At 44.7% G+C, this 19,596-nt stretch overlaps 2 protein-coding genes across 2 annotated transcripts in view; both read right to left on the bottom strand.

Moving 5' to 3' along the window:
• Positions 1-6,978: 6,978 nt before the first annotated feature.
• Positions 6,979-8,655, bottom strand: LOC112814332 (small ribosomal subunit protein uS3m-like). Its single transcript, XM_073885962.1, has 2 exons — positions 8,565-8,655; positions 6,979-7,262 (listed from the first exon to the last, which is right to left on the bottom strand). The coding sequence occupies exons 1-2, from the start codon at positions 8,653-8,655 to the stop codon at positions 6,979-6,981; spliced, it is 375 nt and encodes a 124-aa protein (XP_073742063.1).
• An 8,263-nt stretch (positions 8,656-16,918) lies between these two features.
• LOC112814330 (uncharacterized) overlaps positions 16,919-19,596 on the bottom strand; it is a 30,022-nt gene continuing 27,344 nt past the window's right edge. The window contains 2 exon segments of the mRNA XM_025859827.2: positions 16,919-18,786; positions 18,789-19,426. Coding sequence (XP_025715612.1) covers positions 18,164-18,786; positions 18,789-19,353 — 1,188 coding nt within the window. The 5' untranslated portion in view covers positions 19,354-19,426 and the 3' untranslated portion in view covers positions 16,919-18,163.

Genomic DNA, 19,596 nt, shown 5'->3' on the forward strand with positions numbered 1-19,596 from the left:
CGCCGCCCCACGTTCTCTAGAAGCCTCCACAGCGGGTCCTGAGGAGGACGGGCTCCTGTCAGCGTGGACGCGACCCACGGCCCCCAGAAGCCTCCACCTCAGGTTCCCGGGAGGTCCGGCTCCTGTCACGGCGGCTGCGCAGGCGGGCTCTGGGCTCCGGGCGGGAGCTGGGGTGGTGCGCCCTCTGCAGGCGGGGGAGGCAGTGCAGGACAAGGTGAGCTCAGTGTTCAGTGGAAGCACCTGCTCGCTCCTGGGGTCCAGCTGAAGCCACTAAATTCTGAAAATTCAAGCTGAATGGACCCCAATATCCCCCAACTTCTCCAAAAATAGCCAAGGAACAATTACTTGGAAACAACATGGAATGACAAGAGTCCCTGACCCACACAGTGCCACTGAACCTGCCCCTGCCCCTGACTGAACAAGACTCTGACCTAAACTTGACCTCAAGCCTGGCCCTGACCCCAGCCCAAGACCCTAACTCTAGCCCCCAACCCGAACAATGTTCACAATAATCAAAAAGTAGAAACCATGCAAATGTCCATCAATGGTGAATGCATAAACAAAGTGTGGTTAAGGCTTTGTGTCTGGGTTCAGGTTCAAGTTTGAGTCAGAGTTCTAGATCAAGGTTTGGGTTTAAGATCAGGGTGAGGATTTTGGTTGAGGGTGAGGGTAATGGTTAGAGTTTAGGGCTTATGATTAGGGGTTTAAGACTTAGGGCTTAGGGGATAAAGTTCAAGGTCAAAATTTGGGTTTGGGTCCTTGCTGGGGTTTAGGTTCAGGTTTCAGGACTCAGAGTTCTGGTTCAGGGTTTGGGTTCGTGGTTCAGGGCTTGGATTCAGGGCTTGGGTTCAGAGTTCGGGTATGGGGTTCAATTTCAGGTTTGGGATTCAGGGCTCCACTTTGGGGTTTAGGGTCACATTGGGTTTCAGGGTTAAAGTTAGGGGTTAGAGTTAGGTTTAGGGATTACATATATCCTTCAGTTGTCATCATGGACACAAAATTTCTAGCTGAAGTTTCTAAATTTGAAATCTATCTAGTCTGGGTGTCAGGAGCTTGTTCAGAATTTAGGGCCATAGTAACAGCCTACCAACAGCCTTCTGATCCTAGAGTCTCCCAGTCACCCAGAAGCTGTTTTTTTCTTGATTCAAACATATCCTTTGCACAGAAGGGTGAGCTGCTGCCAAATTTGGGATGATTTCACAATGGTAGAGGTGTGAAACCAAATATTGTGGAAATGTTCATAGAAAATGAAACAGGAGACAAATAATTTGTCAACTCCTGATTCTTCCACAATAACAAAGACCAAGTTCCCAATAGAATCTGATAATATTCCCGAGGAAGGACTATGGTACTCATTACCAATACCAAAAGGGGGCCCCCTCCCCTGGTTTACACTAAGAATCACAGGAGGATACTTCCTATTTTGTTGTCAAAAATAAAATTTTATTATTTGGATGTTCCCGTGTACATTTGTGGAGGCATTGCCGACATTTTCCATTCTCAAATCTTCATCAACATATGGATAAAATGCAGACAACTTTGTAATGCACTGCTCATTGGAATACCAAGTACAAGGAGGGCTATTAGAAGTAATAAAAATATATCTACTATTAAACTCAGAAGAAGCACTCTTTACGGGCACTTAATGAGGGTCCCTAGCCATAAGATCTAACATCTCATCTTATGGAATCCACCCATAAAAATCATCAATAACAATAGCCTGCCGACAACTGTAACCACCTCACCAGTTACCTATAGGCTTGTGATACACACTCCAACTGCTAGAGACACACTTCTCAGCAGCAGAACAGGACTTGCCCACTCCCGGGGGACCAACAGTTACAGTGACGTAAAAAAATCCCACTCCTGGGGCGCCTGGGTGGCTCAGATGGTTAAGCGTCTGCCTTCGGCTCAGATCATGATCCCAGGGTCCTGGGATCAAGTCCCGCATCGGGCTCCCTGCTCAGCGGGGAGCCTGCTTCTCCCTCTGCTTCTCTCTCTCTCTGTCTCTGTCTCTCATGAATAAATAAATAAAAAAAAAATCCCACTCCTTGGAAATCCCAGCCGTTAGGACAAAGGCACAGAAACCACACCCACAACTTAATAAAGGACAGGCATCTCATTAGCCGGATGCTGCAGATCACCACCCCTCTCACGAAGTCACTCCACAGCGGACTCCAGATCTGTGCTCTCCCCAGGATTGCAAGGTGTGCCACATTCTTCCAATACTCCATCCTTAGAACAAAACCTTTAACTGTCCTCGTCAGTCCTGTGCACAGGCTCACAGTGAGCCCTGCGAAAGCCAGACACCTTCTTGAGAGCACTCAGCCTCTCACGCCTATCCTAGCAGATGGGGGTGCTGTTCTCCCCGACTTCTGTACCAACTAGAAAATACTTTGAACAAGTCTTGCCATACTCCATGCAAAAGGCATGTTCTTCATCTGCAAAATTATTGACGGTGAAACACCATGGATTCCTCAAACCTTCTTGAACCTGGGTAAATTGTAGATACAGGTTGGCCAGAGCTATTATCCCCAATCCCCATACCCCCCCCCACACACACACCCCTACCTTGTGCATTCCAGACCAGTTTCCAACAACTTTGCTCATTCTCAGCCATTGTCTCTGCAGAATAGTAGAGTAGTACCAAGGTGCCGGGATTGAGGTGCTAGGTACTAAGCCAGCACCTTGGACCCACTCACTACCAGAAATCAATACTCATTTTATCAATAGATGCGTCACAGAAGACGCTGCTACCATAGCGGTTAGAAAAGTCATTACAACAGAGAAACTAAACCTGTACCAATCTCCACGGCCCCACTCCCTGGCCCCAGGGATTGGCTCATCCATGGGCACGTGACCTGGTCCCAGCCAGTGAGGTGGCAGGAACCTCCCGGGTCTTGGCCTGCAGAGGAAAGCATGGGGTGGACCACCCAGGCCAGGGGCTTTTCCATCACGACTGCAGAAGTGGCCTAGGCCAGGCCCGTGCCAGCGCCACAGAGGGCCCAGGAAGCCAGGGGCTCGATAACATTGCTGGGGACTGAATCAAACTCGTCCTGAAGCCCACACGTGTTAGATTCTCCACTGACTCACAAGAACCATAAATGTGCTCACAATCTTGGCCAGAACAAGATGACCGTCTGTGTGGTATATAACCCGCGAGATATATCCACCAGTCAATGGGGACATATTCAGCAAAACAATACCTACATGTACTTCAACCACAGACAAACATCTCATGGGAAGCTCGAGGCATTCAGATAAATGCAGGGGAGTTCCTGAGGCCTTAATTGTTGGTCAGTCTCGCTATCATCTTTCCTTTCAAGTTTAGGGGCCGGGATCAAGCAGGTTTGATCCCAGTGTATGCCCACGCTGCCATTTGAAAATAAGAGCCCTCTCCCCCACCGTCCATCAGGTTGCAAATCTGGGGTGTGGGAAAACTACCATCCATGGGCCAAATGTGACCTCCCCCTGTATTCTGTAAATAAAGTGTGGCTGGAACCTTAGTTATGGACAGTCTGTGGCTGCTTTCTAGCCACAATGCAAGAGTGGAGTCATCGTCAGAGAGACCACATGGATTGCAATGCCTAACAGAAAATCTTTACAGAAGACTTTATATAAAACTCTGTGCCGATCCCTGTTCTAAAAGGTAATATTATCGTGTCACTCCTTTGACTAGAACGTAGCGCCTTCTGGGTAAAAACTAATTTCTTTACCCCCGTAGTCAGGGACTTCCATCATCTTAGCCAGAACTCCGTATCCATCATCCTCTATTTATACCTTTAATGGCACAACTACATGTCTGCTGCCCAGTGGGACTTCACTGTAGTTTACATGGTAGTGATGCTCAGAAACAGAGGTGTAAGTGTGAACGTGTGAGTGAGTGTGAGCGTGTGTTGACTCTGTTAGCCACAGTATGCAAGTAGAACACAATGCAGTGGCACGCTTTCTGTCTCACAGTGACGGCCACGTTATGTGGTTACATAATGATATCAGAAGGAATCCACCTTCATAGAACCAACTTCGTCTGGGAGGACTCTCAAAACCCTTGTCCTGGGCACTATGCTCCACTATGGCTGGGGGCACACAGAGGGACAGAGACTCACCCTGCCCATCAGGGTTTTGAAGGAGGTCTGCTGTTCCAAGACAAAAGATCCCAAAACCATTCATCCACCTATCAACCAGCCAGGCAGCTGTGAAGGAGATCTATTCATAGCAGAAAGGAAAGGCTGAGAGACAACATATGACAGCATATTGTGACAAGTGCCACTACAGGGGACGCTCAGGAGGACTGGGGGTGTGCAGAGCTGACCAGAGCAGGGGACAGGGGGCTGGGAATGCTCCAGGACGATGATCACGGCTATGTCACTACAGGGGACGCTCGGGAGGACTGGGGGTGTGCAGGGTTGGCCAGAGCAGGGGCAGGGGGATGGGGAATGCTCCAGGAGGATGTCACAGTTGTGTCCTTCTGTGGCTACATGTGTCAGTGTGACAGGGCATTGGCCAGACAGGAAATGATGGGGGGAGGGGGAGGTGTCGCTGAAGGCAAAAGTTCAAGTAATGAGATTTCTTCAGGTACAATTTCATTTTACATGCTTATATGAGTCCCTAAAGCTGGTTGTGTATAACATGAAGTATGTGCTTTGCCATTTCTTTCAAGTCTGAGGTACTGGGCGCAGAGCACACTTGATACTTATTTTTGTTACTTTCATCGTATGGTGACTTTTCTTGCCTTTGTATCCGACCCAAGGACAGGGAACAAAGTCAACACAGATCTGCACACTTTGAAATGTCAACAGAAATCTGCAAACCCAGGTTCTCACAGGAGCTAAAGGTTAAGGACCAGGGTGACACAAAGGGGAGGCAGATAGCAAGTAACCAACAGAAGATGTCATGTGTCTGAGTTGGCCACCTTCTCTACCTGTCGGAAGGAAGCCATGCCTGACAGGAGGGAGCCACACCTGGACCTGGTCTCTCTGGGCTGCCCTTGAGCATAGCAGAGGTTGTGCTGAGCTGGGTGTGGGTGTCGGGGGAGATGGGCAGTTGGCCACAGATGCTACCTGCCAAGTACCTGTAGGACCAGCTCCCGGTCCTCAGCTAAGGTTAAACAATAATTATGTTTAGTTACATATTTACTGTGACAGGAAAGGTGCTCACTGCTTTGAGTGACTATATTCTCTCCCATTTTATGTTTTAAAAACACTTCATGGCGTTATGACTGACATACAAAAAGCTGTACATAATTAATGTATTCAACTTGACCCTGACCCTAACCCTAATATCAAGTTAAGATATACTCTGATTTAGAATATGGCTCATAAATTATTTGATGGTTATTAGGAGCTAGGGGATCCAAGGGCCAACCTTATTCTATCTTATTCTCCCTTGAATTTGGTAGGTTGAAACACATTCCGCCGTGTGCTATCTGAAGAGTGGCCACACGGGGGCAACAGTGAGTAAACATTAGCGCAAACGAGGCTCAAAAAGGGGAATGGGAGTTGCAAGAAGCAGGCTGGAGTAGTCAGCGGGTGGGGGCTGTCTCATGGAGGAAGTGACCAGGAGACTTGTCACTGGTTACAACAGTGCAGCATCAGGGTATGCGCTCTGCCTGACCCGCGACCCCCAGGGGCACTGGGGGCATTCTAGCTCCAGAGGATCTACGGAATGCAAATCAGCCTGAGCCTAGCCTCCGTGGTCTGTCTTCTTTGCTCCTGGGTGTGGCTCTTTCTCTGCTCCCTGAGGCTGTTGATTATCACTTTGTTTTCCTCCAAACTGCACTATTTTGTGTGGGTTCAATACTGTTAGTTGACACAAATTCTTTCTGAAAATAAGTGGAATATAAATCATACTTGTTTCCTAAGTAGATCTGAACATATTCAATAATAACAGCCTTTTTCCAGGCCCGTGGGTCTTCCTCTGCTCGCCTTAAGAGTAACTCCGAGAATTTTTAAAATATATTATACTTTTAACAGTTTAAAAGAATTAGTTTGTTTATTTTAAAAATTCAACAAAGTCACACTTGTACTTATCTATAAAATGATCTGTAAACATTGAATGAGCAAGGTTTTATAGATGAAGGAAAAAGTCAAGGTCAGGGTTGAGATTAGGATGTGTGAGGTTGAGGTTCAGGGTTAAGTGTACCAGGATCATGGCCAAGGTGAGGGTCAAGATCAGTGTCAGAGTGAAGTTGGTCAGCAATCTCTGCCCCACAGCCCAGCACCGTGTGCAGCTTTTGCAGATGCCACTTCCTGAAATGCTCCCCTGTACGGTCTACCTCCCTCACCTGCTTGGAGTCCTCAGGGCTGCGTAATCCTCCCTGTCCACCTCCACGGGGATTCAAGTGTCACGAAGGCAGGGATCTTGGAAGAGAATGTTTTGTATATTGATGAATTCCAAGCACTCAGAAGAATCTGTGGCACAGAGTAGGTGCTCAATTTAAAGCTTGTTTAATAAGCAATGAGTATCCCTTAAGGTATTTCTGGAGGGGAAAAAGTACATCTGGAAATAAACCGTTCACAGTAGTTCTCTCTGTGGAAGAATTACAAGGAAATTTCATGGTTGACTTGACACATGTCCATATTGTTTCAAATTTTAAAAAATTAATGTTGATTACTTTATAATGACCAAAAATGGATTTTTCCACTTTGAGAGACAACAAAGAACTCCAGGTAAAGTTCCTGGTAAAGTGACAAGAGACTCATTGCACTATGGCTATCACCCAAACCTCAAACAACTGGCAGCCTTTTGGGGAGCCTTGGAGGGAGCATCTTCGAAGAAACCCTACTCTAGTTCTTTTCTCTAAGGAGGAAAGACAAACCAAGAGGCAAGACAACACAGAAGGTCTATTTATTCAACAGCAGCTTTGAAAAGGAATCCTCGAGACAGTGAGGGGACGTAGTTCCCCATTTCTACTTCACTCCTTTCCCACACGGTTCTGTCCTTCGTAGGCTACAGCCTGATGCAGAAAAGGGGACTGCCTTAGATGTACTGATACACGACCTTGGAGGGCACAGTCTGGAGGTGCAGACGGACGGGACATTTGTAAAAGTGGGACAGCAGAGTCTCACTGTAGCCCACCAGGAAGTAGAACTTGTGTGCGGGCAGCTGCCTCAAGACCAGGACACAGATCTCCAACTGGTTAGCCCAGCGCTTTAGGATCAGCTGGTCGACCAGACACCCTGGGAAGGGGCCCAGCATGAACTTTCGGAGGAAAACATCCTCCACTGTTCGCTCTGCAGCATGGTTCTCCCCATCCAGGTTACCTGAAAGGAGAAGGGCACCTCGAAGACTCAGGAGAAACTCCAGAAGTAACATCCAAAAGTCTGGGCACTCAATTCCACTCCCACCCCCACCCTGGCTTCTTCTTTCTTCTTCTACAAGTGGAATAAAAGGAATAACACTTTAAAGTTCAAATTACATTATTTCATGACGTTCACAAACAAATCCTGTGAAGTAGGAATTATTGGTTATCCTGGTTTTACAAAAGGGAGGACTGCGGCCTTCGCAGGGCACAAAACTCAGATGACCCTCTCCTGTCTAGCCTTCCCCACTCTTTCTGGACGTTTACAGAAGCACTGGCCATCCCTTGGCCCAGAGAGATGAGGCCAGCAGCTACTTCTGAGACTGGGGACATGAGCTCTCTCACCATCCAGGGCCGTGGCCTCAACCAGTGGATTCTCAGTGTAGATCCTGAAACTCCTACACCTCGTACAGTATGCCTGAAGAGTCTCCACACCCAGCCCAGACCTCCACACCCAGCCCCAGATCCTGAAACTCCTACACCTCGTACAGTATGCCTGAAGAGTCTCCACACCCAGCCCCAGACCTTAGAACCAGGACCTGAAAAGGGTGGGGGACAGGAATCTGTATTTTAAGTTCTCTAGACAGATGGATCTCAAAACACCCAAGTTGAGAAGCCTCATACTGAACAAAACACAGCTGATTCTCCTTAGTTCCCAGTAGTTTTGTTCTATAAAGTCACCATGAGCAATGAGTTAGGGAACACTGAACCCTTGCTCCTAGGGGATATAAGGGGTTTGGTTTCTGCGTGCCCTTGGTTAAGACACATCAATATATAACCTTGTTTCATGTGTGTTTCTGCTTAAAGACCCCTTGTTTAATACACACGACCGATTAACACTGAACTCTCTGCTAACAGCATCGTAACTCGTGCATGAAGAAAGCTTACCTAACATGCATATTTTCTCCCCAATGTACATCACACCCTTCTTGTGCTTCACACTTCATCATTAGGGCTATTTTAAGGCAGCGAAGTCACCGACAAAAAGCACAAAACTGTAAACATGGGGCACTAATGGATCTCGAAAAGAACACTTGCTTAGAGCATGAGCAGAAACAAGAAGGCAGCACCCCCAGCAGGGAAGGTGTGTGCGGGGTGCCTGCTCTGCCCACATCCCATGATTCACGAGTATGAAACCTGAGAATGAAAACCTCTGAATGAAGAGGAGTTGAATCAAGCCTCTCGCACGTGTTTATCTGGTGTTTGTGTGATAGCCATGACTGAGAACTTCATCCCCGGGGCCCCCAGCACCACAGCCCCTCGCCTGTGTGCAACAACTGCCAGCCTTTGCAGTGGGCGATGTAGTGAGGTGCTTGCACCCCCTTGTACGTCACTGGCTTGTCCCCTTTGCCCATTATGACTCGGGCCGCCTGGTTCTAGGAGCACAGAGGGGCCATGACTCTGCACACCTGCCAAACTAAGCCAAGGTCCCCTCATGTCCCCAGCCCCTGCGCCCTTCTGCCCCAGGACAACCATACCCATCCCACCATCCTGGCCCCTCCACCCCCGGATTCTCCACCTCCCAGCCCTTCTGACCCTGGCCCCCAGGCCTCACCCCCGGGGTCCCTGCCCCCCAGCCTCAGGCCCTAAAGTCCCCCACCCCTGGACCCTGGGTCCTTACACTCTCAGTCCTTGGCACAGGGACCCTAACCCACACATTCAGTGCCCCCCTGAATACAAACCTTAAGACTGACCCTCACCCTATCCCTCCCCATCAAATCAGCCCTCTGGGGAGGTCTCCACACTGCTAGCAGATAGGACCCTACAGGTTCCTGGGCCCTAACCGTAACCCTAGTCATGGCTCTGGCACTACACAGGCCCAAAGCCTAGTTCCGAAAAACACCTGGGGACACCTGACCAACACCAGAGCACTCAGCCAAGCACACAGAAGGAGCTTGTGCCATTTTGAAGACAGGAATGGAACTACTGTAGAAGGATTCTGAATGAAAACCTAAGCCAACCCACACATTCAGCCCCACCCTCAACAAAATCCCTAAACTTGACCCTCACCCTAACCTTCATCCTCAACTCAGCCCTCTGGGAAGGTCTCCACGTTGCCAGCAGATAGGGGCCTCCAACTCCTGGGGCCTAACCCAAACCCTAGTCATGGCTCTGGTATAACCCAGGCCCAAACCCTGGTCTGAGAAACAAGGGATTTAACACCTGAACAACACCAGAAAAATCAGCCAGCAGCACAGAAGAAATTGTACCGATGGAAGACCGGATGGGGCTACAGCAGGATGATTCTGAATGAAAACCTAAGCAAACCCACACATTCAGCACCCTCCTGAACGCTAACTCTAAGCTTAATCCTCACCCTAACACTCGTCCTCAACTCAGGCCCCCTGGGCGACCACCACACTGCTGGTAGATAGGACCCTCCCATCTCCTGGAGCCTAACCCTAACCCTAGTCATGGCTCAGAGACAAAAAGGACATCATACCATTTGAAATACCAGAATGAAGCTAGTGCAAAGGATACTGAATGAAAACTGAAGCCAACTGACACATTCAGCCCCAACCCTAGAACACAAATCTCTAAATCTGATCCTCACCCTAACCCTTGACCTCAATTCATACCTCCAGGGAGGTCTCCACACTTCGGGAAGATTGAACACTTCATGCTCCTGGTTCCCAACCCTAAGCTTAAGCCTACCCCTAACTACCCCTAACCCTAACCTTCATCCTAGCCTGTAACCGCTAACCCCTAAATCTCACCCTCACACCTAACCCTCACCCTTACTCTAATCCCTCACCCTCACCTTAACCTTAACCCCCAATTCTAACCTCTAACCCTAACCACTAAACCTAACCCTAACCCTAGCCCCAATATAGCTGCATTTCTCAAGCTTCTATCATGCCCATCCCTGGAATTCCCTTTGCTGCAGCCATGAAATGGGTGACAATCAGTCCCCACGTCTGCTTACTCTTTGCTGAAGTCCTGAGCTTCTGCAGCAATGAAGGCTCCCAGGTGTCTTATTGAAGGTACCATGATCAGCATGCTGGAATTAGTCCTTGCAAGGGTTCAGTTTCCTCCAGCTCCATCTTCAATGGGTTTATACATATTTATGTACATTAGTGCTGGAAATAGCCAGATGTCATGTACCCCGGTAACCCATTCCTGTGAACCAGCCTCTCCAGACATTTGCCTTGAACCAGGGGAGTGGTGGTGCAGTGGGTGTCCTCCAAGCCTGTGGAGCTTTGGTTGGTTCCAAACTATCTGCATAGCCTCCGGCCAGGGGGAGATCACCACCCAAAAATCTTTCTGAGGTCCAAGCTAAGTCCTGGTCCAGGTCTTAACCAGTAATTAAAGCTCCCAGGTGTCTTAGTGAGGGATACCCCTGTAGCCCAACAGGCTGAGTCCTGACAAGGCAGTCCAACCTCCACCAGCTGTATCTTTAGAGAGAATATACATTTTTTTGTAGGGCAGGACTTAGAATAGGCAGGTGTCTTGTACCCCCAACAGCCCACTTCCGAGACCCAGCTTTTCAAGATACTTCCCCTGTTCCAGGTTGCTACCTGGACCTCTATAGTTTGTATATATGCAGTATGCACTTCATCAGCCTGCCTTGGGCAGCTGGGGCCCTCCAGGCCTGTGGAAGTGCCAGCAGGTCCAAAACCATCTGCCTACTCACCTGACCATTGGGATCAAAACCCTGCAAATATTTCTGTGGCAGCAGCTTTAAGCTCATGAAAATCAGTCCCAATTTGGACTGGCTGCCTGCTTAAATTCCCGGCTTCTCAGCACCCAAGGCTCCCAGATGTCTCTTAGGAAGGTAAGGCCAGTCAATCCAGCTGCACCCTGGCAAGGAGGTACACTGTCCTCCAGCTCAGCCTTCAAAGGGAATAGGTACATTTGTGTTGGTTCAGGCTTGGAAATACGTAGACTCCACATACTCCCAACAGCCTGCTCCTGAGACCAGGGTTCTCCTGAAGTTTTTGTTGTACAGATTAACCCTAACCCTGGCTAAATCAAACCGTGTAGGACATGTGTGTGCAGTATGCAGTGATCAACCAGTCTTGTGTGTCCAGGGCCCTACAAGCCAGTGTAGTTTGGACTATCAACAACAAAGTGCATGACTTTCTGAAAGGAGGGGGCACACCCCTGAAAATCGTTCCATGGTGGCAGATTTCCACATTTGGACTGATTGCGCAATGGGGATGCTGATTTGCACAGCAATCAGTACTCCCAGCTGTTTTATTGGAGGATTACCCAGCAAGTCTAAGGAGCCCCAAAATGGCAAGGAATTGCAGTTTCCTCTGGCTCTTCCTTCAGGCGGAATATGTACTATTTGAGTGGGACAAGTCTTAGATTTAGGCAGACAGCAGGTGTCCCAAATAGCCTGTTCCTGGAACAAGGCCTCTCCCTACAGCTGCCCTGTTCCAGGTCCCTATATCTCTTACACATGCACACTACAGACTTCTTCAGCTAACCAGCACCCTACAGGTATGTGGAACCAGGGCTAGTCTCAAACCTCCTGTAGAACCTCTTGGGTAGAGGTATGCACCCCAGAAATTTTTTTCTCAGGCAACAACTTTAGACTTACAAAGTCACACCATATTTCGACTGGGGTCCCCAGCTGCTACAGCAATCAATAACACCAGATTTCTCTTCTTGGAAGACAGTCTGAATTCCCTAACCCTAACCATAAACCTAACCCTAACCCTGGCCCCGGCCCCAACCCCGAACTTGACCCTGACCCCAATCCTAAACCCTAACCCTAACCCTTACCCTCAGCCTCAACCTCCTCAGTAGATTTCCACCACACCAACAGGGCTCCAATATACTAACAGTGGATTGCAAATAAGATAGCTCTAGGACACACATTCTAGAAAAACCAAGAGACAACAAGGGACAAAAATAAGGACACCACAGACATGCCAAAAGGTAAAAACAAACTGTGAAGGGACAAGGCACTATAAAGAAGCAGACTCCGATATAAAGCAGATATTGGCATTATCAGAAAGGAAATTTAAAATAAGTAAGATTAATATGTTAAGAGCGCCCCTGGAAAAATTAGATAATGTGCAAGAAAAGATGGGTAATGTAAATAGAGTCATGCAACCTCTGAAAATTATCAAAAAGATGTGCTAGAAATGAAAAAATACACTAACAGAAATGAAGACATCTTGCAACGGGCTCATCGAGATACTCAACTTGGCCAAGGAAAGAATCAATACAGTTGGAAAATATGTCAACAGAGTTTTCCAAGCTGAAATACAATGAGAAATTAAAAAAAAGAAACCCAGAACATCCAAAAACTGTGGACCAATATGAAAGATTAAATAAACACGGACTTGGAATAGTAAGAGAAAGAGAAAACTGAGCAGAATAAATATTTGAAGTAATAATAGCTAAGAACTTTCCAAAATGAACAACAAACACCAAATCATATGTCCAGGAAACTCAGAGAATGAGGACAAACACCAAACACACCAATTAATCCTAGGTATATAGGGGTAATAATAATAAAAAAAGACAAAGAGAAAATCTTGAAAGAAGCCAGAGAAATACAACACACCTATGGAGGAATAAAGACAAGAATTACAGTGGACTTCTCATCAGAAACCATGCAAGTGAGCGAGAAGATAGTGGAATGAAATATTTAATGTGTTGAAAGGAAAACCATATACAGTGAAATTATCCTTCAAAAGTCATCAAGAAACATTGCCTCAGACAAAAACTGATATCATTAGTTGCCAGCAGACCTGTCCTAAAAAATATTAAAAGGGGTTCTCAGGCAGAAGAAAATTTATTTACCTCAGAAACTTAAATCTACATAAAGAAATGAAGAACATCAGTGCAGAAATTAAATGAAGGTAAATAACCTTTTATTTCTTAGTGTTAATCTCAAACTGCTTATTTATAGCACTAGTAATAGCAATAAACTAGGTGATTACAGCATCTGTATAATGCAGGACAGCAATGCCACAAAGGATGGAATACTCTGATATAAGGTACCTGCACTAGGTGTCATGTAGTCATCATTTTATTTAAAGGTAGGCTTAGTTTAAAATGTATATTGCAAGTTCTAAGGCAACCACCAAAATATTTTTTACAAGACATTTAAAGGGAAAGGGGCGCCTGGGTGGCTCATTTGGTTGGGCAGCTGACTCTTGATTTCAGCTCAAGTCATAATCTTGGGTCCTGGGTTCGAGCCCCATGTCAGGCTCCATGCTCAGCGTGGAGTCTGCTCAAGATTCTCTCTCTCCCTCCCCCCACCCCCCACCCCCGGCTCGCACTCCCTCTCTCTCTTTCTTTCTTTTTTTTTTTTAAAGATTTTATTTTTATTTATTTGAGGGAAGAGGGTCAGAGGGAGAAGCAGACTCCCCGCTGAGCAGGAAGCCCGATATGGGACTCGATCCCGGGGACTCCAGGATCATGACCCGAGCCAAAGGCAGCCACTTAACCAACTGAGCCACCCAGGCGCCCTTTCTCTCTTTCTAAAATAAATAAACGTTTAAAAAAATAAGACATTTAAAGGGAGAGATAAAATGGACTCCTTAAACGCCCAATTGAAACTAGAGAAGGCAGGGACACCTGGGTGGCTCAGTTGGTTAAGCATCCGCCTTTGGCTCAGGTCATGATCTCAGGGTCCTGGGATCGAGCGCCACGTCGGGCTTCCTGGTCAGTGGGGAGCCTGCTTCTCCCTCTCCCCATCCCCTGCTTGTGCTCTCTCTCGCTTTCTCTTTCTCTCAAATACATAAAATCTTAAAAAAAAAAAAACTAGAGAAGGCAAAAAAAAAAAGATGGAATCACAGAACGGCAAAGAATGGACATCAGTAACAAATATGATACATATTAATCTGATTAGATCAATAATATCTTTAAATACACCAATTAAAAGATTGTGAAAGTGGATAAAGGAACTTGATCCAACATTGTGATCTACAAGGAACCCACTTTAAACATAACAAATCATAGCTATAACTAAAGGGATGGAGAAAGATCTACCATGCTAACACTGATCAAAAAATTAGCTGACATAGATCTATTAATTTCAGACAAAGCAGATATTCAGAACAATGAAGACATTAAGAGATAAGGGGCACTAAATAATAAGAAGGCCAGCCTTCCAAGAAGGCATAACAATCTAAATGTGTATGCGTGTAACAAAACTGTCAAAATGTATGAGACAGAAACTCACAGAACTGAAAGGAGAAATATGCAAATCAATGATTACAGTTGGAAACATCAACATTCCTTTGTACTGACAATCAACTGATACATCAAGCAGAAAGGCAGAAAATCAGGAACAATCAGTACCTTTTGATGATTAAAACTGGATGATATAAACCTTAAGAACTATTGGCAGCCAGGCTTCCTGTCACATGGAACTTAAGTCTGCAGCAAGAATAAAAACAAATAAATGAAATCATTACACAGAGAGGGCAGAGGTGAGAGAGGAAGAGGGTATCTCTATGTGTTAGGGTTCTGGTTCCACTCACTCCAGGGACTCACACTGTAAGACATCCTAGTGATCTTGCAACAAATGGTTTTTTAGACTAAACATCCTCTAAAATACCAATAACCACTATATTCTCTTGTCAGACTGATGTGGGTTCTTATGCTCATTAAATAGCAACCAACTATTTACTCACAATCTATTTGCATTAAGTACTATGCTGGACATTGTAGAGGATGCAGAAAGAATACCATAGCCCATCTCCTTAAAAGGCAGCGTTTTGGAGATAAAACTTGAAAAGTAGTCCTGAAGCTAAAGCTAACACCCAGAAAACAAGATAAGTTACATCCGGAACTGCAGATCACTCATTTAAGAATTTAAGCAGCAGATAGGAATGAAATTGGTGTCTAGAAGGGGCAATGAGTTCAAAGGAAATTTTTATGGATTCATGCCAAAGTTAAACAATTAGTAATGACAATATAAAATAGAGAGAAGGCAGAATATTGAGAATGGAAAAGAGAGAGATGAGTTGATATTCTGAATCTAGACTAGGAGACAGATCAGTCACCAAGAAGGTATACAAGGTCCAAACAAGACAAGCTAATAAACAATTCCTGTGTAATAGGCACTGTACTGAGTTCTTTAAATGCACTACCTCATGTAATACAACCCTATGAGGTATACAGTTATCCCAATTACATAAATCAGGAAAACAAAGTGTAAAGAAGTAACAAGAGCCACCTGTAAATGCCAGAGATGAGCCTCAGACCTTGCCATTTTGACTTCAGACCTCAAGCTCTAAACCACTGTATTATATTATTTCACACTAACATATCTCATATACATACCATGCAAAGTACACACAGATAGCCAAGACATGCACAGACATATCTAGGCCAAGGAGCTTCCACAACATCAAAGACTTTCCAGTAAAAATGTGTTCAACGAGTCAGGAAATGACAGATGTTGGCGGGGATGCAGATAAAGGGGAACCCTCCCAGACTGTTGGTGGGAATGCAAGCTGGTACAACCACTCTGGAAAACAGTATGGAGGTTCCTCAAAAAGTTGAAAAAATAGAGCTACCATATGACCCAGCAATTGCACTACTGGGTATTTACCCCAAAGATACAAATGTAGGGATCTGAAGGGGTACATGCACCCCGATGTTTATAGCAGCAATGTCTACAACAGCCAAACCGTGGAAAGAGCCAAGATGCCCATCAACAGATGAATGGATAAAGAAGATGTGGTATATATATACAATGGAATATTATGCAGCCATCAAAAGGAATGAGATCTTGCCATTTGCAACAATGTGGATGGAACTGGAGGGCATTATGCTGAGTGAAATAAGTCAATCAGAGAAAGACATGTATCATATGACCTCACTGATATGAGGAATTCTTAATCTCAGGAAACAAAGGGTTGCTGGAGTGGGGGTGGGGTGGGAGGGATGGGGTGGCTGGGTGATAGACATTGGGGAGGGTATGTGCTATGGTGAGCACTGTGAATTGTGCAAGAGTGTTGAATCACAGATCTGTACCTCTCAAACAAACAATGCAATATATGTTAAGAAAAAAAAAAAAGAAGATAGCAGGAGGGGAAGAATGAAGGGGGGGAAATCAGAGGGGGAGACGAACCATGAAAGATGATGGACTCTGAAAAACAAACTGAGGGTTCTAGAGGGGAGGGGGGTGGGGGATGGGTTAGCCGGGTGATGGGTATTAAAGAGGGCACGTTCTGCGTGCAGCACTGGATGTTATGCACAAACAATGAATCATGGAACACTACATCAAAAACTAATGATGTAATGTATGGTGATTAACACAGCAATAAAAAAATTTAAAGGGAAAAAAACTAAAAAAAATAATGTGTTCAGTTGGACTGTGGAAATGGTGACTAGGAATGTATATCATATATTCAGAAAGGTTTTACTGAGCAGCAACTCTGGGTCATTCAGTCTGCTGGAGCCCAGATACAAAGATGACTTAAACAATATCCCTGCCCTTCAAAGGGACTTACAGTCTACTAAGACAGGCATCTAATTCTAACACAATGTAACAAGTACTATAATAGAGGTATAGTGCTGGGAATCATAAACAAGGGCTAACTAGGGCAATAAAAAACACTAAGAAGGAATGGTGTTGAAAATATTAATAAGCAGCTAGAGACCAGAGAATAGCTAGAAATCTAATAGCAATATCTGGTGGGAACACAGCTAAGATTAAGACCAGATACCAGTGAAATTTCCATTAATTAAGAATGGAAAATCAATAGGAGGAACCAGACACAAAGTGACCAGAAAGTAAGACTGAAGTAGAAGTGGTAAAGACCAAATGAGGATAGAAATCAAGTCATGCAAAACAGGTCCCCGAAGTACAAAATAGGTCAGCACAACTATTTATGTAGCAACTGCCCTAACAGTGAGTCTAAAGGCCTAACAGTATTCTGAAGTTAGCTAAATTTCCAGTTCCACTTGGGCTTTCTCTGCTCATGCTGAGGAACAATAGTTTTTAATGCCATTTCTACCTTGAATTCTGCCCCAAGAATGTACCAAGGCAGAGGGTAGGTTGATTACCAGTGATGAAAAGCCACTATAAGTTACAGAGTATAGAAGTGGGAAACCAGATCCCAGGTTTGATCTTTGGACCCAGTCTAACAAGAATCCAAGTCAGCTATGTAGATGTTGAGTTGAAAATTTGTATGGATGATAAATTTCTTCATCTCTTTAACTAATACATGATGGCAGTGTTGAACATGAGTGGTAAGGTCACCCTTGAACAGAAAGGCATGTATGAAAAATATTCTGGAAGACTGGAAGATGCAGGCAGTCATAAGATTTGCTTTGGAGTCTTAAAAGACCAATGAACTTTCTCGGTGGTCCAATCTTTTAGATGATCAGGTTGAAAGAACAGGTGGATACATAAACCAAATTTCCACTGTGGAATGAGTCCCATGACACTGTATTATGTTATTCATATTTCATCTCGGATTGATGAACCAATGGCATTTTGGGCCAGTGTATCTGGGAAATATGGCTGAATATATTAAAGACTCCCATAATTGTTTTGATAGTGAGGCATCTCTGAAATGAAAGATAAGTTGGGACCTGAGAGAATTTGATTCGAAAGCATACGGTGACAGAAAACAGCCTTTCATTTTAGCTGTTTTATAAAATGGATTTAGAGACGACTCCCAGGGAGATGGCAGTATCAACCACACAGCTCCCAGATAGATGCATGGAAGTTGCTTAATCTATTGATACTGCTGTTTACAACAGCTTTGTTGTGAGGACTTAAATTAGAAATAGTATGTAATATTTTTACTTTATTCAAGGAGTACAACCTTCCTAGATATTATAACTTTAAACAGAGTAGTGGGTGACATGGTAAGGGACCTATGATCAAAAAGTAAGAGTAGGTCATGAAAGGATGAAGTAGCCCACAAAATTATAACATTAGTATGACTCTAAAGTGTGGAGTTGCTGATGTCTGATCAGGACTGAGCTGTTACCAAATGCTTTTCCACATTTATTACATTTAAAGGGCTTCTCTCCAGTATGAATTCTCTGATGCTGAATAAGGTGAGTGCTCTGGCTAAAAGATTTACCACATTCATTACATTCATAGGGTTTCTCTCCAGTATGAATTCGCTGATGTTTAGTAAGGGATGAGTTTTCAGGGAAGCCTTTCCCACATTCACAGCATGTATAGGGTTTTTCTCCGGTGTGAATCCTTTGATGTTGTGTAAAAGTTGAGTGGGCAGTGAAAGCTTTTCCACATTCATTACATTTATAAGGCTTTTCCCCAGTATGAGTTCTCTGATGCTGGGTAAGGTGTGTACTTCTTCTGAATGCCTTCCCACAATCCTTACATTTATAGGGTTTCACTCCAGTGTGAATTCTCTGATGCTGTGTAAGAGATGAGGTATCAGTGAAGGACTTCCCACAAACAATACATTCATAGGGTTTCTCTCCACTATGAATTCTTTGATGTTGAATAGAAGATGAGTAGTCACTGAAGGCTTTCCCACATTCATCACATTTATAAGGTTTCTCCCCAGTATGAATTCTCCGGTGTTAAGAGATGAATTTACACTGAACGCTTTTCCGCAGACTTTACATTTATAGGGTTTTTCTCCAGTATGAGTTCCCTGATGTTCAGGAAGAGATGAACTCTGACTAAATGTTTTCCCACAGTCATCACATTTATAAGGTTTCTCACCAGTATGAATTCTCTGATGACGAAAAAAGTTTGAATGGTCACTGAAATTTTTTCCACATTCACTACAATTGTAAGTTTTCTTTTTAGAATTTCTTTGTCTTTTAATTGAAGATAAGTTCCATTTGACACTTTTCCCAAATGGATCAAATATAAGTGGTTTTTCTTCTAAATGAGTAATATGCTGTGGAGTAAGTTTAGACCTTAGACCAAAACTTCTCTCAAACTCACTGAAATTATGCCCAATTTCCTGAAAGGCTAATTCTTCATGGGCAACTACCACTTGCTGAAAAACAGTATTTTGAACAAGACACTTTTTTGAAATTTTGCCTACAGACTCTTCCCTTTGCTTTTCTACTTTGGCCCCACATTCACAGGCTTCTTCAAATAAATATTCTTGGGACACATCCCTTCTGAGCCTTTCCATGATGACAGGGATGGAGCTACTCAAAAGTATATTCTAATGGTCTTCTCTGTGGTAACTGCTCTGGCCTTCAAATCTGAAAAGAATAAAAATTATAATAACATATTGTCTGTGTTGGGATAAGGGAAACAACACACAGGAGAAAGAAAGCAACTTTACTAAAATTAATGCATATTAGTATACACACTCTCACAAGCAGGGAAAATAATAAGAGTCAGTGGAGTAGAGATGAGTAGAGGTAGGTAA

This window comes from Callorhinus ursinus, unplaced genomic scaffold (genome assembly GCF_003265705.2).
Source record: "Callorhinus ursinus isolate GAN/ISIS: 27379988/994484 unplaced genomic scaffold, GSC_fseal_2.0 scaffold68, whole genome shotgun sequence".
NCBI lineage: Eukaryota > Metazoa > Chordata > Mammalia > Carnivora > Otariidae > Callorhinus > Callorhinus ursinus.